This window comes from Ovis canadensis, chromosome 7, assembly GCF_042477335.2.
Source record: "Ovis canadensis isolate MfBH-ARS-UI-01 breed Bighorn chromosome 7, ARS-UI_OviCan_v2, whole genome shotgun sequence".
Lineage (NCBI taxonomy): Eukaryota > Metazoa > Chordata > Mammalia > Artiodactyla > Bovidae > Ovis > Ovis canadensis.
In genome coordinates this window covers 96,649,153-96,674,728 of record NC_091251.1, presented here as the reverse complement: position 1 = coordinate 96,674,728, position 25,576 = coordinate 96,649,153, and the positions used below count along the sequence as shown (strand labels likewise).

At 40.2% G+C, this 25,576-nt stretch overlaps 1 protein-coding gene across 9 annotated transcripts in view; it reads left to right on the top strand.

Annotated features, from left to right (window-relative positions):
- The window catches only part of MLH3 (mutL homolog 3), a 43,595-nt gene that overhangs the window by 12,620 nt on the left and 5,399 nt on the right, over nt 1-25,576 (top strand). The window contains exons 1-9 of one of the 9 annotated variants that reach the window (XM_069597078.1): nt 5,255-5,401; nt 6,849-7,563; nt 13,079-13,177; nt 13,874-13,959; nt 14,706-14,810; nt 16,218-16,290; nt 20,391-20,462; nt 21,836-21,947; nt 22,935-23,094. In XM_069597078.1, the coding sequence (XP_069453179.1) occupies nt 5,321-5,401; nt 6,849-7,563; nt 13,079-13,177; nt 13,874-13,959; nt 14,706-14,810; nt 16,218-16,290; nt 20,391-20,462; nt 21,836-21,947; nt 22,935-23,094 (1,503 nt within the window). In that variant the 5' untranslated portion in view covers nt 5,255-5,320. Of the gene's footprint in view, nt 1-5,254; nt 5,425-6,848; nt 10,198-13,078; nt 13,178-13,873; nt 13,960-14,705; nt 14,811-16,217; nt 16,291-20,390; nt 20,463-21,835; nt 21,948-22,934; nt 23,095-25,576 lie in introns of those variants that run through there. The other 8 variants (XM_069597073.1, XM_069597080.1, XM_069597076.1 and 5 more) reach the window with 8 other exon arrangements.

Genomic DNA, 25,576 nt, shown 5'->3' with positions numbered 1-25,576 from the left:
TGTACTCTGCATAGAAGTTAAATAAGCAGGGTGACAATATACAGCCTTGACGTACTCCTTTTCCTATTTGGAACCAGTCTGTTGTTCCATGTCCAGTTCTAACTGTTGCTTCCTGACCTGCATATAGGTTTCTCAAGAGGCAGGTCAGGTGGTATGGTATGCCCATCTCTTTCAGAATTTTCCACAGTTTCTTGTGATCCACACAGTCAAAGGCTTTGGCATAGTCAATAAAGCAGAAATAGATGTTTTTCTGGAACTCTCTTGCTTTTTCCATGATCCAGCAGATGTAGGCAATTTGATCTCTGGTTCCTCTGCCTTTTCTAAAACCAGCTTGAACATCTGGAAGTTCACGGTTCACGTATTGCTGAAGCCTGGCTTGGAGAATTTTGAACATTACTAGTGTGTGGGATGAGTGCAATTGTGCAGTAGTTTGAGCATTCTTTGGCATTGCCTTTCTTTGGGATTGGAATGAACTAATTCAAGCAGTAAGCATTTTCCTTCATCAGACTTAGGTTATCTATCTCCTGATTTGGTTTTGTCAGCCATTAAAAAAGTATATATCAAATGCTTACTGGGTTTGACACGTTGGTCATAAATTCCAGTCTTTAAAAACACAAGGTTTTGGACTTCCTTGGTAAGCCAGAGGTTGGAAGTCCACTTGCTAGTGCAGGGGACACAGGTTTGATACCTGCTCCAGGAAGATCTCACCTCTCACAGCCCAACCACTGAGCCCTCACTCTAGAGCCTGTGCTCCACCCCAAGAGAAGCCACCACAATGAGAAGCCTGTGCACCTCAAACTAGAGAGTACCCCCAACTAACTGCAACTAGAGAAAGCAAGCACAGCAAAAAATAAATACAAATTTTTTTAAATAAAAATACCCAATGAAAACAAGACTAAGAAACAACTGAAGGTTGGTCATCAATTTCCAAAACACTTAATCACACAGTAATGCTGTGTAAATGACCAGTAATGCTGAAGAAACTGCAGTTGAATGGTTCTGTGAAGACCTACAAGACCTTTTAGAACTAACACCCCCAGAAGATGTCCTTTTCATTATAGGGGACTGGAATGCAAAAGTAGGAAGTCAAGAAACAGCTGGAGTAACAGGCAATTTGGCCTTGGAAAACAGAATGAAGCAGGGCAAAGGCCAATAGAGTTTTGCCAAGAGAACGCACTGGTCATAGCAAACACCCTCCCAACAATATAAAAGAAGACTCTACACATGGACATCACCAGATGGCCAACACCGAAATCAGATTGATCATATTCTTTGCAGCCGAAGATGCAGAAGCTCTATACAGTCAGCAAAAACAAGACCAGGAGCTGACTGTGGCTCAGATCATGAACTCCTTAATGTCAAATTCAGACTTGAATTGAAGAAAGTGGGGAAAACTACTAGACCATTCAGTTCAGTTCAATTCAGTCGCTCAGTCGTGTCTGACTCTTTGCAACCCCATGAATCACAGCACGCCAGGCCTTCCTGTCCATCACCAACTCCCAGAGTTCACTCAAACTCAGGTCCCTCAAGTCAGTGATGCCATCCAGCCATCTCATCCTCTGTTGTCCCCTTCTCCTCCTGCCCCCAATCCCTCCCAGCATCAGAGTCTTTCCAATGAGTCAATTCTTCACATGAGGTGGCCAAAGTATTGGAATTTCAGCTTTAGCATCAGTCCTTCCAAAGAACATCCAGGACTGATCTCCTTTAGAATGGACTGGTTGGATCTCCTTGCAGTCCAGGGGACTCTCAAGAGTCTTCTCCACAGAAGCTCAAAAGCATCAATTTGAACTTCTTCACCACAGTTCAAAAGCATCAATTCTTCGGCACTCACCTTTCTTCACAGTCCAACTCTCACATCCATACATGACCACTGGAAAAACCATAGCCTTGACTAGATGGACCTTTGTTGGCAAAGTATTATCTCTGCTTTTGAATATGCTATCTAGGTTGGTCCATTCAGGTATGACCTAAATCAAATCCCTTACAATTATACAGCGGAAGGGACAAATAGATTTAAGGGACTAGATCTGATAGACAGAGTGCCTGAAGAACTATTTACGGAGGTTCGTGATACTGTACAGGAGACAGCGTTCAAGACCATCCCCAAGAAAAAGAAACGCAAAAAAGCAAAATGGCTGTCTGAGGAGGCCTTACAAATAGCTGTGAAAAGAAGAGAAGCAAAAAGCAAAGGAGAAAAGGAAAGATATATTCATTTGAATGCAGAGTCTCAAAGAATAGCAAGGAGAGATAAGAAAGCCTTCCTGAGCGATCAATGCAAAGAAATAGAGGAAAACGAAAGAATGGGAAAGACTAGAGATCTCTTCAAGAAAATTGCAGATACCAAGGGAACTTTTCATGGAAAGATGGGCTCAATAAAGGACAGAAATGGTATGGACCTAGCAAAAGCAGAAGATATTAAGAAGAGGTGGCAAGAATACACAGAAGAACTATACAAAAAAAACTTCACGACCCAGATAATCACGATGGTGTGATCACTCACCTAAAGCCAGACATCCGGGAATATGAAGTCAAGTGGGCCTTAGGAAGCATTACTACAAACAAAGCTAGTGGAGATGATGGAATTCCAGTTGAGCTATTTCAGCTCCTAAAAGATGATGCTGTGAAAGTGCTGCACTCAATATGCCAGCAAATTTGGAAAACTCAGCAGTGGCCACAGGACTAGAAAAGGTCAGTTTTCATTCCAAACCCAAAGAAAGGCAATGCCAAAGAATGCTTAAACTACAGTACAATTGTACTCATCTCACACGCTAGTAAAGTAATGCTCAAAATTCTCCAAGCCAGGCTTCAGCAATACATGAATAGTGAACTTCCAGATGTTCAAGCTGAATTTAGAAAAGGCAGAGAAACCAGAGATCAAATTGCCAACATCCGTTGGATCATAGAAAAAGCAAGAGAGTTCCAGAAAAACATCTATTTCTGCTTTACTGATTATGTCAAAGCCTTTGACTGTGTGGATCACAATAAACTGTGGAAAATTCTGAAAGAGATGGGAATACCAGACCACCTGACCTGCCTCTTGAGAAACCTATATGCAGGTCAGGAAGCAACAGTTAGAACTGGACCTGGAACAAGAGACTAGTTCCAAATAGGAAAAGGAGTACGTCAAGGCTGTATATTGTCTCCCTGCTTATTTAAGCAGGAAAGGCTTTCTTAAAGATGAAGGCTTTCTTATTTCTCCTTGCTATTCTTTGAAACTCTGTGTTCAAATGAGTATATCTTTCCTTTTCTCCATGATGTATATGCAGAGTACATCATGAGAAACGCTGGGCTGGAGGAAGCACAAACTGGAATCAAGATTGCCAGGAGAAATATCAATAACCTCAGATATGCAGGTGACACCACCCTTATCACAGAAAGTAAAGAACTAAAGAGCCTCTTGATGAAAGCGAAAGAGAAGAGTGAAAAAGTTGGCTTAAAGCTCAACATTCAGAAAACAAAGGTCATGGCATCCGGTCCCATCACTTCTTTGCAAATTGATGGGGAAACAGTGGAAACAGTGTCAGACTTTATTTTGGGGGGCTCCAAAATCACTGCAGATGGTACTGCAGCCATGAAATTAAAAGACGCTTACTCCTTGGAAGAAAAGTTATGACCAAACTAGATAGCATATTCAAAAGCAGAGGCATTACTTTGCCGACTAAGGTCCGTCTAGCCAAGGCTATGGTTTTTCCAGTAGTCATGTATGGATGTGATAGTTGGACTGTGAAAGAAGCTGAGCGCCAAAGAATTGATGCATTTGAACTGTGGTGTTGGAGAAGACTCTTGAGAGTCCCTTGGACTGCAAGGAGATCCAACCAGTCCATTCTGAAGGAGATCAGCCCTGGGATTTCTTTGGAAGGACTGATGCTAAAGCTGAAACTCCAGTAATTTTGGCCACCTCATGCGAAGAGTTGACTCACTGGAAAATTCTCTGATGCTGGGAGGGATTGGGGGCAGGAGGAGAAGGGGACGACAGAGGATGAGATGGCTGGATGGCATCACTGACTTGATGAACGGGAATCTGAGTGAACTCCAGGAGTTGGTGATGGACAGGGAGGCCTGGTGTGCTGCGATTCATGGGGTCGTAGAGAGTCAGACAAGACTGAGCAACTGAACTGAACTGACAGCATATTCAAAAGCAGAGACATTGCCAACAAAGATCCATCTAGTCAAGGCTGTGGTTTTTCCAGTAGTCATGTATGGATGTGAGAGTTGGACTATAAAGAAAGCTGAACACCGAAGAATTGATGCTTTTGAACTATGGTGTTGCAGAAGACTCTTGAGAGTCCCTTGGACTGCAAGGAGATCCAACCAGTCCATCTTAAAGGAGATCAGCCTTGGGTGTTCATTGGAAGGACTGATGTTGAAGCTGAAACTCCAATACTTTGGCCCCCTGATGCGAAGAGCTGACTCATTCGAAAAGACCCTAATGCTGGGAAAGATTGAGGGCAGGAGGAGAAGGGGACGACAGGATGAATGGCATCACTGACTCAATGGACATGAGTTTGGGTAGATTCCAGGAGTTGGTGATGGACAGGGAGGCCTGGCGTGCTGTGGTTCATGGGGTCGCAAAGAGCTGGACCCGACTGAACTGAACTAATCTCACAATGCCCTTAGGGGTCCACTCTCATTCCATTAGAAAAATACCAAAAAAAAAGTCAGTGAAGAGAGTCTTGTTTTCACCTATAAATTAAGAATAGAGCTATATAGATTCTTCATCTTTTCCAGCTTTGAAATAACTATAATCTTTAAGACGGAAAGCTCTCGATTAATATTTGAGTGCCTAACATAAGCCAGGCACTGTTCTTGCCATGGGGATACAGCAGCAAATAAAAATAGATAAATATCCACATTCTAGTGAGCAGACAGATGATAAGCAAATAAAATACCGTGGTTAGTCATGCCTCTTTGCAACCTCATGGACTGCAGCCCCTCAGGCTCCTCTGTCTATGGGATTTTCTAGGCAAGGATACTGGAGTAGGTTGCCATGTCCTCCTCCAGGGGCTCTTCCCTACCCAGGGATCAAACCTTTATCTCCTGAATTGGCAAGCGAATTGTTTACTACTGCAGCACCTAGGAAGCCTCTGTTGAATTAAATGGTAGTACGCACACAACAGAAATGAGAAAAGGGAAAAACGAGTAAAAATTGCTAGAAACAGCTTTTCACGCCATGATAAAACGGGATAAAGACTGGAAACTTCGGGGTACCAGTAAGAAGAGACCTGGGGACACAGGTTTCCAAGCCGGCGACACCTGGCGCGCATGCGCATCGGGGTGTCACGGACTGGACTGCGTCCTCCGCGCGGCGCCTCAGAAGCGCATGCTCGCGGGCTCGCGCGTGCACGAGCCTCACGTGTACGAGCCTCACCAGCCACAGAGCGCGTGCCCAGCGGCCGAGGCGGTTGGTATCAGGGGGTTGGGGAGGTACGATTCCAGGTGACTTGGGGTGAAAGCACGCGACCAGAGGACGATTCTGGGAGCTCGTCTACCACTCGAAGCGCCTTGGCGACCGCTGCGGGCCAGCCTTACGGACCCGCCGCGCGAGGGGCCTAGGACGTCTTCCGGCCTACCTTCGGCCGGGCGCCCGAACCTGGGCGGGCCGGGCCTGGGTTTCCGGTTGCCAGCTGGGAGGGCGCGGGGGTGGAGCTTGACTCTTACGGCCGCGGCGGGTGGGGGGGGGGGGCGGTGGTTGGCGAACTCGACCCTGCTCTTCCTGCAAGCTTTCTCAGCTCTGAACACGGATCAAATCGTCCCACTTGTCACAGGATCCCCGAAAGCCCCGTAATCAGGAAATCGGAAATCGTTGAGTTTTGGGTACCAGTAGGAATAGATACCAAACCTTGACCTCTCATTTTTTGCCGGCTGCAAAGTACATTATCTTAGAAACCATCAGATCTGCAAGTTCTGATCTGCAACCATCAAGATCTGAAAATCAGATCTCTGATTTTCCCCAAGTTTGATAAACAAGCCTTACCACTCGTGAGACGGTCCAGCCCATGCTACTCTCAGCTATGAAGGGAGGGGACCTTTCATTGAACTGTCATTTTTAGCTGCAAGAAAAAGTCTCGTTTAAAGATCCCCTTGCCATCATTATTATTGCTAAGGTAGTTTGGAGCCATCTGTAAAGACCAAAAGAGTATTAATACAAAATAATAAATCATAAGTAGTAATAGGTAAGGGCCTTCTGAAAACTTAGTAATACATGTACAAGATTTAAAAATCAAATGATAAAGGCTTAAAAGGCAAAGGAATTTTCCTGCCGTACCCTTCCCCATTATTAGTCTCTTTCCCCTGAGATAACTATATTTAACCAATGGTAATTATTATAATAATTATCGCTCTTTGATATAATTTGATTTCATTTCCTCCTCTTCCTTCACCCTAATTAGTACAGTGTCTTAACACTTCATTGTAATTTTTTTCTAAAAGTCATGGTTATTGTGCAATGGATAAATGTTATGAAACTAGCTTGGACATTTTTTTCATGAATGATTTCTAGCTAATGTTTCTTAGTGGAAATTAGGCATCTGTTTTTGGTGAAGTGATTGGCAGTTTGAACACTTTAGGGGTCAACTTCAAGTGTGATGATGATTTCACTTAGGGCATTTGGGATTTAGGAGCAGTAAAAATTATGAAATTATGAATGCTGTTTTGGATATTAAATCTGCTGTGCCAAATCTGAGCTGTTTGATCTTCCTAGAGATCAGAAGTATAATTTTTGTTTTGTTAATAAGAGATTTCATTTATCTCAAATATTTCTTTATAATGCTTGAGAGAAATGGTTGATGCCATGTAACTCTGAAGCTTTAATTGTGTGTGTGTGTGTGTGTTTTGTCTTCCTCCCGTAGGCAATTATTTCCAGTCAGAAAAGGGAACCACTGCCTGGCATTCTCACCAGCTTTCTACCTGCCATGATCAAATGCTTGTCAGCTGAAGTACAAGCTAAATTGCGTTCTGGTTTGGCTGTATGCTCCTTAGGCCAATGTGTTGAGGAGCTTGCCCTCAACAGTATTGATGCTGAAGCAAAATGTGTGGCTGTCAGGGTGAACATGGAAACCTTCCAAGTTCAAGTGATAGACAATGGATTTGGGATGGGGAGTGATGATGTAGACAAGGTGGGAAATCGTTATTTCACCAGTAAATGCAACTCCGTACAAGACTTGGAGAACCCAAGGTTTTATGGTTTCCGGGGGGAGGCGTTGGCCAGTATAGCAGATATGGCCAGTGCTGTGGAAATTTCATCCAAGAAAAACAAGTCGATGAAAACATTTGTGAAACTGTTTCAGAATGGGAAAGCGCTGAAAGCTTGTGAAGCTGCCTTAACTCGACCAAGTACCGGGACAACAGTCACTGTATATAATCTGTTTTATCAATTACCTGTTAGGAGGAAATGCATGGATCCTAGATTGGAGTTTGAGAAGGTTAGGCAGAGGATAGAAGCTCTGTCACTCATGCACCCTTCCATTTCTTTCTCTTTGAGAAATGATGTTTCTGGTTCCATGGTTCTTCAACTCCCTAAAACGAAAGACATATGTTCCCGATTTTGTCAAATTTATGGACTGGGTAAGTCCCAAAAGTTAAGAGAAATAAATTTTAAATATAAGGAGTTTGAGCTTACTGGCTTTATCAGCTCTGAAGCACATTATAATAAGAATATGCAGTTTTTGTTTGTGAACAAGAGGTTAGTTTTAAGGACAAAGTTGCATAAACTCATTGACTTTTTATTAAGGAAAGAAAGTATTATATGCAAACCAAAGAGTGGTTCTGCCAGTAGGCAAATGAATTCAAGTCCTCGGCCTAGGTCTAACCCGGAACTCCATGGGATCTACGTAATCAATGTGCAGTGCCAGTTCTGTGAGTATGACGTGTGCCTAGAGCCAGCAAAAACCCTGATTGAGTTTCAGAACTGGGATACTCTTTTGGTTTGCATTCAGGAAGGAGTAAAAATGTTTTTAAAGAAAGAAAAATTATTTGTGGAATTATCAAGTGAAGACATTAAGGAATTTAGTGAAGATAATGATTTTAGTTTATTCAGTGCCAGTCTTCAGAAGCAAGTGTCCTCTGATGAGAAGTGTGGCCAGGTCAGTTTCCAAGAAGCATGTAATAATATTTTGGATTCCTATGAGATGTTCAATTTGCAGTCAAAAGCTGTGAAAAGAAAAGCTCCTGTAGAAAACATAAGCACACATAATTCTAGGGATTCGGAAACTATCAGAAAAAAGACAAATGATTCATTTTTGTACACTTACAAATCCGATGGGCCAGCCCATTATAAAATGGCAGAGTCATCTTTGCAAAATGAAGACAGTGCTTGCTCACACTCAAGGAACTTAGAACAAGACACAGCTGGAGCATCAGAATCAGGAGAAAATAAGAAACATAAAAAATCTTGCTTGGAACATAACTCTTCAGAAAATCCATGTGGAACCAGTTCAGAAATGTGTGGAAGCCCTTTTCAGACATTATATCACTTTGAGGGGAGTGGAGAAGATCTAGAAATACAAAAAGTAAGTACTACTGTTAATAGCATGGCTGCCAACATCCTGGAAAATAACAGAATTCAGAATCAACCAGAGAGATATAAAGATGCTACTGAAATGAAATGCCAACCTCTGTCTTTTGAGACAGCATTATCAGGAGAACCTAGTGCTCAGAGAGAGGAAGAGAAAAGAAAAAAACCTAGTGCTTGTGGAAGAATAAATGTTTTTCATTATGGACAAGTTAAATTATGTTCTACTGGCTTCATAACTCATGTGGTACAGAGTGAGCAAACTAAATCAACTGAAACAGAACATTTATTTAAAAGTTATGCTCAACCTGGTCCTGTGAGTGCCAAAGAAACATTTAGAAATAGAACACACCATTCAGTTAAGATTCTAAACAGCAAAGATTTAACCAGCACTTTAAGTAAAGAATTTGCTCAACTGCCCAACAAAAGTCTGTGCAGCACAGATCGAAGTTATGAGCTAGAGAACAAACATACAGCAGCTTATAAAAATTTTGCTATTTTTCAGGAAAGTAGTAAAAAATCACACACAGGTGGCTTATTACTCGACACATCCTCTTTCTCTTGGGGTAGACATGTTTCAGATGGTAGTAAGAAAACCGACAAGTTGATTGGTCCTGCCAAACCCATACCTCATAAGAAGCTAAGCTTAAGTTCACAACTAGGATCTTTAGAGAAGTTTAAGAGGCAATATGGGAAGGTTAAAAATCCTCTCAATACTGAAGTGGAGGAAAATAATACTTTAGAAATCACTACCAATCTCAGTCCTCAAGTTGAAGCTGACATTCCATGGAAAGACAAAAACCACTTAGACAACTCTGACATCTGTGAAATCACTACTATGAAATATAATGATTCCAATAGTAGTTGTCAACCAGTAAATCACATGTTTTCTTCAGAAAAGTTTCCATTCTCCAAGGAAGATCATTGTTTGGAACAACAGATGCTTTGCTTAACAGAAAGCACTGTAACTCTACAGGAGTTACCTCATTTTAACAGTAAATTTTTGGATGTTGAGAAGTCACCTGAATCACTAGCCTCTAAATTATCCAGATTGAAGGATTCCGAAAGAGAGACTCCAAGGATGGATGTAAGTCATTTTAATGAATTGCCACAATTAGATTCCAGTAGGAAAGATGGTGACTTGTCCAGTGGGTTAACCCTAGATTCTTGTAAGTTATTTAAAAATGAGCATAAAAAACCAGAAAGTGACAACATCCCAATGTCAGACTCTGTCACACAAAGTAATCTCTTCAGTAAAGACAGTGAAACATATTCTAACAACAATACCACTGAGAAGATACCAGGAAATCCTTTGGTTCTGCCCTATGACCATGCTACAGTTATCAGTAAGGATTCAGATGTTCTTATAGCTTCAAAACAACAGATTGGAAGTCCTTTCTCTATGAGCAGAATGTTAATGAGTCGCATGGAAGATTCCACAGCTGACCAAAATGGAACTTGTTTTCAGAGTGAGGAATCCATAGCCATAGCAAGAACTTGTTCTGAAAATGAAGGGTCCAACATATGTTCTTTGGATTGGCAGCAGCATTTTGATGTAACTCTGGGAAGAATGGTTTACATCAACAAACTAACAGGACTTAGCACGTTCACTGCTCCTACTGAGGATGTTCGGGCCGCTTGTACTAAAGACCTGACAACTATGGCTGTGGATGTGCTACTGGAGAACGGTAAGTATATGGCATTCACTGGCATGAATGCTTTTGAAGGTGGAAATAATGGCTGAGGAGTAAGATATTATTCAAAGAGATTTTATCAGCAGATAGAACATTTTGAAGTTTAATTATAAAATGTTTTATTATATATGAAAACTCTCTAGGTTCAATATTATTTAAACATAAAATTACAATGAAAGAATGATATAGAATGGAACTGCAAGTATATTTATCTATGGGTGTATGTGTGTACAAGAGGATGAGACAGTGTTTAATGAAAATGGTGCTATTGATAGTTGAGAAGAGCTACAGTGTTTTCCTGGGGACTTCCCTGGTAGCTCAGCTGGTAAAGAATCTGCCTGCAATGCAGGAGACCCCAGTTCGATTCCTGGGTTCAGAAGATCCTCTGGAGAAGGGATAGGCTACCCACTCGGTATTCCTGGGCTTCCCTTGTGGCTCAGCTGGTAAAGAATCTGCCCGCAATGCAGGAGACCTGGGTTTGATCCCTGGGTTGGGAAGATCTCCTGGAGAAGGGAAAGGTTACCCGATCCAATATTCTGGCCAGAGAATTCCATGCACAGTCCATGGGGTCTCAAAGAGTTGGACACGACTGACTTTCACTTCACAGTGTTTCCCTTCCCACTTTGCCCTCTCTCCCAAACACGCAACTCTAAGAAGTTTGTCTTTAAAAGCACCTGCAATGCCAGTGTGGTATTTTTCTGGAAGTTGTTCTCTGCACCTCTCCCAGGTAAAGGACTAGAATGATTCTTGTAGTCATCCTAGATTTCCCAGTAAAATCTATGGCTCAGTACAGTCGTATATTTATAAACTTTAAAAAAAAAAAAGGACTTGACCATAAATTTTTTGGAAGGTAGGTTAAGTTTGTATTTTTATAATCATACTTTTCAAATGTACTTTATTATAATGTATATGCTAATAATCTTGGTCTGTATAAGTGGCCGTTATTCAGGAAAACAATAATGTGGCTTTTAGATCAGACCACAAGGCCACATCAGAGCCTAAGCTAGGACTCTGAGTTCCCAGGTCTCAGTCAACATTAAAAGTGACATTGTTTTGGCAGCATGTTGAGAGCCAGATGTTGGGAGATGGTAAAACTGATTTCCATCTGGCAGTAATCTTGGTTTTGCATCAGAAGGGCAAACATTAAATGTTCATCTGTATTAAGTCTTGAATGTTGCAAAAGAATGTAAATTGTATGAAGGTAGTTACAAATTAACTTATCATTTCTCCCTAGGATAAATATCTCTAGCAGGAGGCTCTGATTCATTTAAGGTTAAATAAGACTTTTATTTTTCAGTGGTTTCCAATTATTTTCCCTTGTGAAAAAAAGTAATCATTGTAGTAACTTTCAAAGAATTAAATAGAAAAAAACCCTTTTCTTAATACTGCTCCTGAGACTATCACGTGGCTCTTAAAGACTCGTGTTTTTCAGCGTATGTAGTTTTGTGTCCTGATTTATACTGAATGCTAATCAAAGGTAAATCTAAGGCCCTGGCACCTCATCTTTCTGAAATACAATTGCTTCTGATATGGTGACAAAAAATAACTGGATATTATTAAACTGAGATGGTTGTTTCTAAAACAAAAGGGGGGAATCTTGGCTGGCCATACTGAACATGAACATCTGTTCCTGTTAAATAAATCTACATGTCTAAAATGCTTCAACCTACTTAATTTCTGGATTAGCATGTCATGTAGTGAACCTTTGAGAGTCATGTTAAGTCAGAGATTCATAATGATAAACTAAGTATTTGGGATCTAGGAGCTAGTTCGAAGAAAAATGGCTTCTAAGCACCCTCCATACAGAGGTGGGTGAGGGTTGGCTGCTGCTGCTGCTGCTACTGCTAAGTCGCTTCAGTCGTGTCCGACTCTGTGCGACCCCATAGACGGCAGCCCACCAGGCTCCCCCGTCCCTGGGATTCTCCAGGCAAGAACACTGGAGTGGGTTGCCGTTTCCTTCTCCAATGCATGAGAGTGAAAAGCGAAAGTGAAGTTGCTCAGTCTACCATTCTGTGAATGGCTGGTGTGTAGCAGGACATTTAGGACATGGTTGAGCCTCATGTAAAAGGTTACATGAGATGAACTGTTAAGAGGTAGATTTAACTGCACAGAAGAAAGGCTCTACAAAGGTAATTTTAAGGAGTGGTTGTCAGGTCTCCAGCCCTGGTAGTTATTTTTCTTTAAAATGTCTTCAACTCTGTCCTTTCTATTGACACTGACACAACTTTATTTCACCTCACACTTTTATTATTCTTAGTTAATCTCTTTCCATTTTTTTGTCCAACAGATTTGTCTTTTTGAAATAATAGTTTCATCATGTTTTACTCCTGTTTGAAACTATCAAATTCGACATTGTCTCTAAAACTCAAATCTGATCATTCTCAGAGAGGAGGGCAGAATTTGGGTGACATCTTACTGGATATTGGAATTTAAACTGAAAACTTTTCATTCATTCATCTCTTTATTTATTCACTCATTTGTGATCCACACCATGCTTGGAGCTGCTGCATTGCATATTGACTGGCTTTGCTTTCAGTGGTCCACAGACTATTAGAGAGGACAACCATCCAAACGTATTACTAGGATGAGGTAAATGTTACAATAGACACGTATTGCAAAAAAGAGTATGTCCATTGGGGATCTTTTCTAGGTCTTCATTCTGTCTGGTATAGATGGGTAATAGGACTAAGCACTAGGGCAGATTCCTAAATTAGCAGAATAATTTCATTTAAAAAACTGCTGACTCAATCTAGTGTTTACTAGTCTGCCTTATGTCTTAATTCATTTTGTACAGAAAGAGATTTTATTAAACTATTATTTTAATAGTGTATATTTTGAGTTCAAATGTCTAGTTTTTTTTCTTTTTTATATTTAGGATCTCAGTACAGGTGTCATCCCTTTAGAAGCGACCTTGTTCTTCCTTTCCTTCCTAGAGCTCGGAAAGAGAGGACTGTGATGAGACAGAATAACAGAGGTAGGGGCATTAGCAGAGATTGCCAGAACACCTAGTACATACTGTGCCACCCAGCTCAAGGAAAACAAAGCAGGGCTGTGTTGTTGAGCTTGATCAGTGCCAGCTGTGCCTTCCTGGAACCAGGAATTCCCTGTGGTCCTGTTTCACAGCAGAACTAAGTTAATTCAGTGCATGCATTTAGATCAGAAATTACTTTTCCAGACAAGGTCAATGCTGGTTGATTAGGCACAGACTGTGGTGTCTTGTGATTGAGAAAAATGTTTCTTATTTTTAAAGATTGGCGTTGACTCCATATTGCAGTAGTTTTATATAAGCAAAATTCTTATCTTCAAAAAAAACCCCCTGCATTTATCATTTTACTTTTCGTTGTTTCTGAAAATAGATAAGGTATATTTTTACCTAAAAAAGTGGGGCTACTCATTTGAACCAGTTTCTTGTGGACTTATATTCTGAAATATCTCTTGAAAATAGTTTATAGAAAAAGCTATAATGCCAGAAGAACAGTTGTCAACCCTAGTGTAAGAAATAACAGATAAAAACAATTTAGAGATACAGCCTACACTTCATATGTGCAGAATATGGGAACACGGTGTCTGATCTTTGGTCTTGAGGCCGCACCGCACCAAGCGTGAGACAGCATGCACCCTCTTCCCTGAGGCTCTTGATGCCAACTTTACTTGTCCCCTTTTGCTCTAGCTACTGGGGACGATGCCTTTGGTCCTGAATCGCTTCAGTCTTTGTTCTCAGAATGGGACAATCCAATATTTGCCCGTTATCCAGAGGTAGGTCTGCAGCATTTATTCTTTGCATGTTATTTTAAAATTTGAATTTCATTTAAATTGGGGGTGGGCATGAATGACTATATTGATTTGTAATTATGAAGGGAAAGTGGCATGTTTCCAAATAATGTATTTGGAAATTAATATTTAACGTAGAGAGGAAGAATCAGAATTCATAGCAGTTTGGAAGCTTGGTCACTTTGGATGATACTTTAGACCTGTGTCATCAGTGTGTGAATAGTGAATGTGTTTACCGCTCTCAGAAACCCTGACTTGCAGCTTTGGCCAAGTATTTAGGGTGATGGTAATAAAAACTGTTGTCATTAGACAAAGCAGTGACTCTTCTGCTCTGGACCTGAATCTTCATCACTGGACCTGAGCACGCATCCTCCTCAGTGGGTGATCACACAGGCGCTCTGTGTGTTGCAATGAGGGTGGAGAGTGGATGAGCATTTGTTACTAATTCATCGGTTAAGATGTCTTTAAGGACATGCTTATGAAGCACAGGCAAATTGTTATTCTGAAAGAATTGGGTTTTTGTCAGTAATTTTGTATATAAACAAAAATTATTATTCAAGAGTAAAAATTCATAGAGCCCTTTGAATTTTTATAAGTTCCCTGAATTCAACCCACCTCTAATAGGTTCTGTGAAAATGAATGTTATTAAAGCACTTTGAGATCTTTGGTAAAACAGTTCTGCAGACATAAAAGATTACAACGTAAATGACATTTGTTCTGGGTTTTTCTAGGTTGCTGTTGACGTAAGCAGCGGCCAAGCTGAGAGCCTAGCAGTTAAAATTCACAACATCTTGTATCCTTATCGTTTCACCAAAGAAATGATTCACTCAATGCAGGTAAAATGTTGCCTTTGAAATCTCATTTATATATATATTATATATATATATAGCCTAAGCTAGGCTAACTCATGTGAAATTGGATTTACTTAATGCTATAGACCACCCTGATCAAGGCACATGTGTTCTTTTTAATCTTACTGAAACTTTTATCATCAGAAGAAAAAGCAAAGGACTAATTATAATTGCTGTTGTTCAGTTGCTAAGTCATGTTCGACTCTGCAACCCCATGGACTACAGCATGCCAGGCTTCCCTGTCCTTTACTGTGTCATAGAGTTTGCCTAAACTCATGTCCCTTGAGTCGGTGATGCCATCAATTACAAAAAAAAAGGTATCCTTAGTGGGGTGAGCAAGTTTGGAGTGATGAATTATGGATTCAGGCACACAGTTTCAAGGATTATATATTGACTTTTTTTTTTTTATATTGACTTTCTAGACTGACAATAATTTATAAGTCAACTAAGTAATGTGGTTGACATAAATTTGGGCTTTCTGGTGGCTCAGACAGTAAACAATCTGCCTGCAATGCAGGAGACCTGGGTTTCATCCCTGGGTTTGGAGGATTCCCTGGAGAAGGGAATAGCAACCCACTCCAATATTCATGCCTGGAGAATTCCACGGACAGAGGAGCCTGGTGGGCTACAATCCATAGGTTGCAAAGTTGGACACAACTGAGCAACTAACACTTACTTAAGTAATGTAGAGACATTGTCCTTAAATGTGCAATGATGCCCCTTTTTAAATGGCCCTCTATTGTATGAGGCTACAAATGACATGGCTTAGGAGATCCCAGATTGAGAAGTTAACACAAGGGACCCTTTTTCTAGTTTGCCCTCTCTCTACACCACTCAGGCTGTCCTCATCTTCTTATTTTCACTATGGAAACGAATTAGAAGCTGAGACCAATCTAGGTAGAGGGGAGCTACCAAGGTCTGCAGCCACCAGTGGCTGTTAACTTACTGCCTTAATGTACCAGCTCCTACAAAAATGGTTTCCACTTTTTGTATACATTTTTTGCATACATTTTACAAATTTTTTTCAGCTCTATTTGTTAGCAGTCTCTGGTCATATTAATAATTCCCTGGTCACATTACCTGTTATTAAGAGTCCTTCTGTTGGGAACATTTCAAATCTACTCTGAAGTTTTATTAGCACAACCCTATGAGTTGCTTCAGTCTGTTCCCTTGTAGTCTTTCCTTTTGTCTTCTAGTTGCTCTACATGTCTATTCTTTATCCTTCCTAATGATGAACCTTGAACTCCTGCAGGTTCATCCACACCTCTCCTCAGTCTTAGATATGAATGTTATAATGCAAACAACTTTAAGTGCGATTTTGTCTCTCTCTATGTAGATAAGCCATTGTTAACTTATATTTAGTACTGTTCCACTTACTTGAATGTATGGCAGGTTCTCCAGCAAGTGGATAACAAGTTTATTGCCTGTTTAATGAGCACTAAGACTGAAGAGAATGGTGAGGCAGGTAAGACTGGGGTTAGTCTTAGTGACCAGCTGGTCTTCTGACAGTCTCCTTTTAAGGTTATTTTTTATACATGATAGTTTCAGTGATTTGGCTAGATTAGGGAAAACCAATCTAAATTATGAAAATATATCATGAAACAATAGTTTTAAAGTACATGTAGTTTTATGTACATACACATAGATGTGTGTGTGTGTGTGTGTGTATATGATACATGTTAAATTATTAAGAATGGTTACCTTGGGAGTGAGAATAGAAATGGGCAAAGGGGAAATTTCATCTTTTACTCTTTAAAATATTTTATATTCTCTAAATTTTTAATAATGTTTTAATACGATTGCTTTATAATAGTAGAAAGTTTATATGATGACCTCTGTTAGGTTTATGAAGAGTTAACATATAATCTCTTGGTGACCTGCTTTAATAAAACAATAATTTGTAAATAAAAACATTAACTCATTCAACAGATATTGATTGAGTACCTACTGCATGTGAGGGACTCTGCTAGAGGTACAATGGTGGGACACAATCCACAAGCAAGAGGAACAGATAGTTACACACACATTAACATTTTAACTCTAGTGTTATGGAGGAGAGAAACAAGATGCTGTGAGAACCTGTGTTAGGAGATTTGATTTAGTGAGGAGGTCAGAGAAGGTTCTGTTGGTAAAGAGAGATCTGAAGTATAAGTTAACTAGGGAAAGAAGGGAGGGAGAAGTATTCTGGGCAGAGGGAATAACATGCAATTCGTGCTTCCCTCTCCTTCAGTGAGAGGAAGCCGGGCAAGCCCTTCCTTGTGTGAGAGCAAGGAGAGGGGCTAGATACGTAGGTCACAGCCAGATCTTAAAGGCCATTTACAGGTGCTGTCTCTATCCCAGTTCCAATAGGAAACAATTGAAGGCTTTTTGCTTTATTTTTTATCATTTGTTTTCACAGTGGCATGTGTCACATCACATTCGCTATTGTTTTTTTTCCCAGCTGTGCTGGGTTTTCATTGCCATGAGCAGACTTTTCTTGTTGGGACTCACAGGGTTAGTTGCCCCATGGCATGTGGGATCTTATTCCCCGACCAGGGATCGAACCCCTGTCCCCTGTATTGGCAGGTGGATTCTTAACCACTGGGCCACCAGGGAAGTCCCCACATTTGCATTTTGAAAACACTGCTCTGGCTATAGTGTGGAGTGTGGAGCAGGTGTGGAGGCGGAGACCTGGTAGCTGCAGAGAGAGTGTTAGGAGGACGTTGCAGTATCTAAGAAATGATGGGGAGGTAGCCTGGAGAGAAAGATATTTAGGAGATGAGTCAGTAGACTCGGTGATGGATTGGACATAGGGAAGGGATATCAAAGAAGACTCCTGGTTTTCTGACCTCTGTAGCTGGATGACGCTACAGGACCAGGCTGAAGAAGAAGCAGGCAAGGAGGGTGAAAATCGTGAGTTTGGTCTGAAATACCTTTGAAATGTTCAAGAATGTATCAGGAATGTGGTTGGATATTACACCTCTAGCAGAGACTCCGAAATCTGTGACATGGAAGAGAGACTAGGGAGAGTGAAAGCTTTTTTTTTTTTTTTTAAACTGGTAGCACTTTGAGCTATTTACAAGGAATGCTAGATCCTGTCAGGTTCTGGAAAAGGCCTGAGTGCCTGAGAGTCCTGAGCACCCCTGTAGGAGTTAGCATCTGATAGGTAGGCCTGCAGGAGAGAGCTTCTGAAGTTTGAAAGTGGTTCATTCTCTTTGCTTTTCAAAATGTTCTCTTTTGTTACAGTATACATTTATTTGATAAATATCATTGTAGATCATAGGGGTAAAGTAACCAAAAATTATCATAATTATCATAAATGTAGAATTAGTAAATGTCAAAATCTAGTAGTCTTACTATTTCTAGAAAGTAAATAGATTTTTTTTCTAAATATTTGATTACCTGAAATTCTTTGTTGTTTAATACCAAAATGGCATCTGAGATGGGTATAGCCACCAAATCTCCAGATATTTAAATGTCTCTTGCAATTCCAGGTTGTTACTATGTTGATTGGCTTCCATCAGGGAGTATGTATTAGATTTAAAAAAATTTTTTAAGTCAAAATGAGTTTTTATTGCTCATGAATACCAAAAGCAACCTATTCCTATAATTGCCTTAATTTTATTTTAATATTTTCACTAATCTTTGTAATGGACATAGAATTGTTTTAAATTATAGTGAAATTAGTGCCATATAATGGCATTTTTATTGCATGTTTTTGCCTATAATTATGATACTCTAAAGAATAAGGATTCACTCATTTATTCTATAAATACTTATTGAGTGCCTGTGATGTGCTTGGTGCTGTTGTACATGCTGGGAATATAACACAAAAATCCTGTCCTTACAAAGCTTCTATTCTGTTTAAATATCAAAACCATAGCTCTGACACGAGTAAATTACTTTTCGTATATTTTGCTCCATTCAAGGAGTGGAAAATGTCATGAACATTTGGTAGACTGTAAGTCTTCCCTCCAGAGTAAGGTGCAGGATTGATTTCTTAGAGTTCTTTTGACTTTTGGTAATTTACACTGGTTGTAGTTTTGAGTTTGAGGTTACTCCCTCATAATTTATTATTTATTCCATTGTTTTGCCCAATACAGGATGTTCAGTATTCATCACAACCAGCTGCAATTCCTCCTATCCTCAAAGGAGCTTAAAATTCAGCATTTGGGGGCCTGTTATGTGGTGGAAAATGCTGTCAGAAAAATTACATAATCTTTTTTTTTTTTAAGTCTGAAGCTCTTATGCCATGAATTTCATGGTGTCATAGAAACAGTTTTTTTTTTTTAATCTTATTAGTAGAAACAGGAAAAACAGACATTATCTCGTTTGATCAAATTCAAGAGGAGAACTCTTATTTCAGTATAATCAGGAACAATAAGTGTCAGCCCTTTGGCTAAAAGTAATAAAATTACGAGGTAAAATGATGTACTAATGTCATCGAGATCAGTCCTCCTGTCAGTGAGAAAAGGATTTCCCTGTAGGTTTGGATTTGGGGTCAGGACAATCTGTTTCCTCTGTTGCACTTGAGAGAGTAAAGCCTACTTACTTAAAAATCAAGGTCAGTAAATGACATCACATGGGAGTTTGCTAGACTTGCCCAATCTCATGTCCCATTCCTAACCTACTGAATCAGAATCTGCCTCTTAGTAAGATCCCCAGGTGACTTGTCTACTCTTCAAAGTTTGTGAAGCCTGAGTCTAAAGCAAGGCACACTGTGACCTGGGGGCCAGATCCAGACCGTTGTTTCTGTAACATCCAGGGTGATAAGAATGGTTTTGTTTTGTTTTTTTTAATTGACATGTAGTTAATTTACGGTGTTAACATTAGTTTCAGGGGTACTACATTTTTAACTAGTTGAAAAAATGCACAGGAAGAGTTATATTTTTTAACACATTAAAATTATATGAAATTCTATGGCCAATTCATGTTGATGTATGGCAGAGGCCATCACAATATTGTAAAGTAATTATCCTCCAGTTAAAATAAATAAATTTTAAAAAATTATATGAGGTTAATATTTCAGGGTCTATAACATTTATTGCATCACAGCTACAACATTCACAGATCGTCTATGGCCGCTTTGGTTCAGAATGAATATTTGAATAGTTGTGTCAGAAACCACGTGTCCCAAAAGCCTAAAATATTTATTGTCTAGCCTTTCACAGAAAAGAAATTGCTGACCTCTGATCTAAAGTGTAGTAGAATTACACTCTTCATAGGTTCTGGAGTAGCTTGCAAATCAAGGTCAGCTGATTAAAAAATATGTAGTTTAATGATCCTTCATTGTATCAAATTTGAATTAAAAGAGCAAAGTCAGTGTTTAAACATTAAATTCACACGTATTTTAGAAATGAAATACTAAAGAACCAAAGAGTTTCTCATCAGAGATACATTTGTTTTAGTTTTCCCATAATACTTGTTAGGAAATAAAAGCAGCAGTTGTTACTACATAGTTTGTATGCTTCTCTTATGCTCACGCTGTTAAATAGTTTGGATTAACCTTTCCTCCCTCAACACAACATGATTCTTTTCATCCTGACCTGAGAATTTGAAACCCAGTGGTGCTTGCTGGTCTTCTAGGTGGAAACCTGCTAGTCTTGGTGGACCAGCACGCTGCCCACGAGCGCGTCCGACTGGAGCAGCTGATCATTGGTAAGGATCTGCTGAGGCCCAGGAAAGATTCGAGACTCCCCAGCAGAATTAATGGACCTGAAAGAGTTTGCCTAATGGTCACTGTGGTGAAAAAGATGAATTGTATGTTTAAAAAAAAAAGGAAAAAAAAGCTATAAAAAAATGAAGCTGAAGCCTGTTGGAGTGGCTTTTACAATTAAGAAAATGTAGTAGTTCACTTTACTAAATCAAACCTGTGGATCTTACTTACATGGTCAAAGGCATATTTGCCATATACTTAACCATCAGCCCTAAAAATTAGGCTACTTTATTACGGCATTCAGCACAAAGATATGCCCCTCCACGTGCCAATGTGATTGTGGTTTATCTTCACAGTTCATTACGCAGAGACCAGCAGCAGCTCAGAAGGCCCAATATATTTTGTTTCTATTTTAAAATTTAATTTGTTTTTGAATAGGTATTATAATTGAACAGGTTCCAGTCTGAAAGGTACACAAAGGGAATAAAATAAGGTTTCTTTTCTACCCTTGTCCTTCATCGCACCTAGTTTCTCTCCCCAGAGGCAATCTGCGTCACTAATTTGTTACGTATTCTTCCAAAGTCAATATGTGCTTTTTAATTTTTGCTACCCATTTTTCTCATCATGAGGCTGTGTGTCCCCAAGATGATGAAAAATACCCAGGAAATTGTTACTCCTGTGGTCAAGTAATAAAAAAACCAAATGGGTGAAGACTCGGGAGGTATTTCATGGACTAGAATGGCAATGATGTTACTTTTCACTTTTCCTTAGAAAATGAAGACGTAAGAGTTTGGAAAGATACAGTAAAAGCAGTGTTAGAAAAATTCACTTGCTATAGGCCCTGGACCATTTGAGAATAGTAGTAATTCTCATCAGGGTCTGGGCAGTCCTCCTGGAGGAAAGGAGGCGCCTTGAGCCTTGGGTTGTGTGTGCTGTGCTGTGCTTAGTCGCTCAGTCGTGTCCAACTCTTTTCAACCCTATGTACTGTAGCTTGCCAGGCTCCTTTAACCGTGAGATTCTCCAGGCAAGAATACTAGAGTGGGTTGCCATGCCCTCCTCCAGGGGATCTTCCCCAATATTAGTCAACCTCTGTTATTGAAACCACATTTGTTGACTGCCTACCGGATCACTTGCATTGTTCATTTGAATGTAAGATTTAAGTCTTATATTTCTTATTTAAGAAAATACTGCTAAAATGAGTAGACAAACTAGATATTTACTAGTTTGACTTTAATAATGGAAATTCAGAGCCTAAAACCGATCATTGAACATGCTGCTAAGCACTATAATAATCCCATGACTGTATCTTCATTTTTATCTGAATCTGGAAGACTTCAGCTTCTTGCTCTTAACCTATTCATCTTTCTCCCAATAGATTCCTATGAGAAACAACAGCCACAAGGCTTTGGTCGAAAAAAATTACTGTCTTCCATCGTAAGTCCTCCACTAGAGATAACAGTGACAGAGGAACAAAGGAGACTCTTACGGTTAGTACCACCCTGAGGATGTGATGTAGCTGAGGTGCATCCTCACAATAATCCTGTGAGGTATAGACGTGACTATTGTTCCTTTTCTCAGGTGAGGTTTACATGACTTGTTCAAGGTCATAGCAAATATTAAGTGATGGAGCAGGCACTCAGAGGCAGGTTGTCTGACTCCAAATGCTGTTCTTTCCACTATATCACAGCTGTTGAGTAAAGGATACAGTTTCCCTGATAATTCTTTCCAGAAGTTGGCTTAAAGTACTCTTACCATTCCTTGCAACAGCCAGTATTTATGTTGTGCTGTTTCTCAAAGTGAAGTTACTGCAGTAATTGCTTCTATTCTGCTTTGCCTTGGTGCATTCTAGATTCTTAGTTTTCATCACCATAATCGTACTGGGAAGAAAGTGAAACCCCAGGCCCCAAGGAAGGGGCAAATCATATAATGAGTCATAAGGTAGGGTATTTTCCTACTTTGGGGCGGCATAGATTATTAGAAATGAAAAAGAGAGAATTGTCTCTAAATTTATTTAATATGGGGAATATGAGACTGCCAATAAATCTTTTTCTCTGGGGCATAATTTATATTAGAGGCAGATCCATTTGTTTACATCCCGTTAATCAGAACTTCTCAGTTCCTGGGGCTGTTAATTACCTCCCTGCTTTAGTGCTGATTCAAAACATTCTCAGCCCTTTTATTTGTGCCAAACTTCTTTAAGTGCCAGCAAGGAGTAGTTAGCAATCCCTCAGCGGAGAATAAAAATTCAGGAATAAGACACAGAAGCAAATTGATTCAGTGGAAAAGAGGGGAAAAAATAAAGGTTACTATAATTCAAAAAGGAAATTTGATAATAAAATCCCAAACAACCACAAATGTGAGGAAAACAGTGCAAGTTTTAAAGCTCATGGCAGCTTTTGAGAAACTATCAAGTATTTGGAACCAGGACTGAAATGTGAATGAAGTAGCTGTTTTACATTTGAGGTTCTCTTTAGGTGTTACCACAAAAATCTGGAAGATCTGGGCCTTGAAATTGTATTTCCAGACACCAGTGATTCACTGGTCCTCATAGGAAAAGTACCACTCTGTTTTGTAGAAAGAGAAGCCAATGAACTTCGAAGAGGAAGATCTACTGTGACCAAGGGCATTGTGGAGGTAAGACACAGCTGCAGATGCCGAGAAAACGGCTGCTTGCTAATAACCTCCTCCTTTGTTTAGAAATTCTCTATATTCATCTTTTATTCAGCAAGCATTTATGAAATACCTGCTGTCTGCCAGGTTCCAGAGATTCAAAGATGAATTAGCTCAAGGTGAGGAAGGAAATTTAAATTATACTGCAGTGAAATTTGGCCAGCAGAGGCATGTTCAAAAGTGTTATGGCAATACAGAATATTTACTGTGCCCAGGAGAGTGGAGGTCAAGGAAACTGTCAAAAGAAAAGCCTTTTTTTATTTGTTTTAGGAAAAGTCTTGTAGAACAGTGGGAGCCTGCCAAGTATAGAAGAGTGGAGGTCATTCTAGACAGATATCAGAGACTTGAAGCAGATCCTGTGCTTAAGGAGCTACCAATACACATGGCTTGTATTAAGATATACACAGGATAGTGGTGGGCCTAGATGAGCCTAGATAGGTGGTCAAGGCCAACTCATCAAGGAATTTAGCATATTCAGCTAAATAGTTTGCATTTTATCCTGTAGGCAGCCAGTGAAGAAGAGTAAAGTATACTTTAGCATTGCACTTTAAATACTTAATTTTTTTTAAAAACAATCATGGTTTATTTTGTATTTGTTGTCTTTTCTTTCTTGTTTTCTATTAAAGTTTCCTTTATTTCTCTTGTTTTCCCCTCTCCTGGTTTAGAAGGGGAATTTTAACTTGCATACGTAACTCAGTTTAACAGTAATTTGTTCTTCTGTTCTCTTCCTAAGCTATATATAAAATCACCACCTTTTATCTTCCAGCCCCCTTCTCCCACCTGTCCTTTTTTCATGGTGTCCTTTTTTTATTCATTGTGATTTCTTAATTGCTTCTTTAGCTCTTTCAGTTTGGAACACAAGCAAATCCACATCAACTCAGTCTATCATTTTTTCCAGATACCCGAATTATTGTAGTAACATCTGAAAACAAAAGGTAGAAGATAGATTTGGTGGATAAACTGTGGGATAGGTGGATATAGGGGAGATTTGAGGTGGAGAGCAGCTGAGGGGCTAGTGCCCTGGTGCCTGTAAGACAGGATGAAGCTTTGACTTAAGCCAGCAGCAATGGGAATGGGGAAGAGAGACATATATGGAACATAACCTGGAAGGCAGCATCGAGAGGACCTGGTGATCAAGAGAATGTAAAAGAGAAAGAGGAGAAAAGATAGGTAATGATTCTGAGGGTTCTCACTTGGTTGACTGGAGGAATGGCGCTTTTGACAGAAAAAGGAAATGGAGGAGGAGAGTACCCTTGGCTGAGAAGTTAGACCATGAGCCTTCAGATGAAGATGTGCACTGGATAGACAGGCCAGATCCAGCACTTGGGAAATAATTCGGGCTGTAGTATCTGTTTGGGAGTTAACGCTATAGAGTGATATGGCCCTTGAACAGCATCGGTTTGAACTGTGCAGGTCCACAGATACACAAATTCTTTTAGAAAAATATACCCTACCCTACTGCAGGATCTGCGGTTGGTTGAGTTCCCAGATGTGGAGGTGCGTCTATGGAGGGCTGACTGTAAGGTGATACAAGGATTTTCTCCCGTGAAGGGAGCTGGTGCTCCTAACTCCTGCATTGTTCAACTCCTGTGATGGTCAACTGTTTACATTTTGATACTATCAAAAGCTGGAAAAGCATCTAAAGGACACGAGATTGTTCCAGGAGAATATGAAGTAGAAAAAGAGAGCAAAGTGCCTGTGGAACACCAGCATTCAGGGTGTATACGTTTTGGCAACAGTCTGGAATGCTAGTGCTAAAAAGAAGAGCCCGTAAAGGATGACTGAAAATATTTGGTGAGAGAAGGAGGAGGAAAATCAGGGAAAAGTAATATTGCCACCGCCAAGAGAAGTTTTCAGCAAGAAGGGAATGGTCAACAGTGGCCAGAGAGTAAGGCCTGAGAGTTGGATTTGGCTTCGGGGGACACTGCCTGCCTTGAGGAACCCGTTCTTAAGGGTGGGCAGGAGTGAGTGGAGGGGGAGCTATGGAGGCCGCTCTCCTAAGGACTCTGGCTACGCACAGAAGAGATGGGGCAACAGCAGAAGGTGAGGGGTGTCAGGAAGTACGGGGCAGGACACCTGTGGAGGAAAGATTTTTGTTTCTTGTTGGACAGGAGAGACTTGAGCAGGTGTGTCAGCTAAGCATGAGAAGACATTTGAGAGGCCAGCTGACGGGCCAGCTGTGGGATCACCTTGACTTGAGCCTTCCCAGAACTGTCCTTTGATCAGACCACCTCTGCCCGGCTTTCAGCAGGGGCCCCTTTCTCCCTCCACAGCTTATTTTCTCCAAGGCTTCTCTTCCAAACTGTCTTAAATCCAAGAGATAGGATCTGCTCGAATCTTTTACTGTAATTCAATCCTTAAGTATTTAACGAGAAAATTATAATAAAAACTTTCCCTAAAGTGACTTCAAAGACGACTGGTAAGAAGTTTACCTCAAACTGAAACA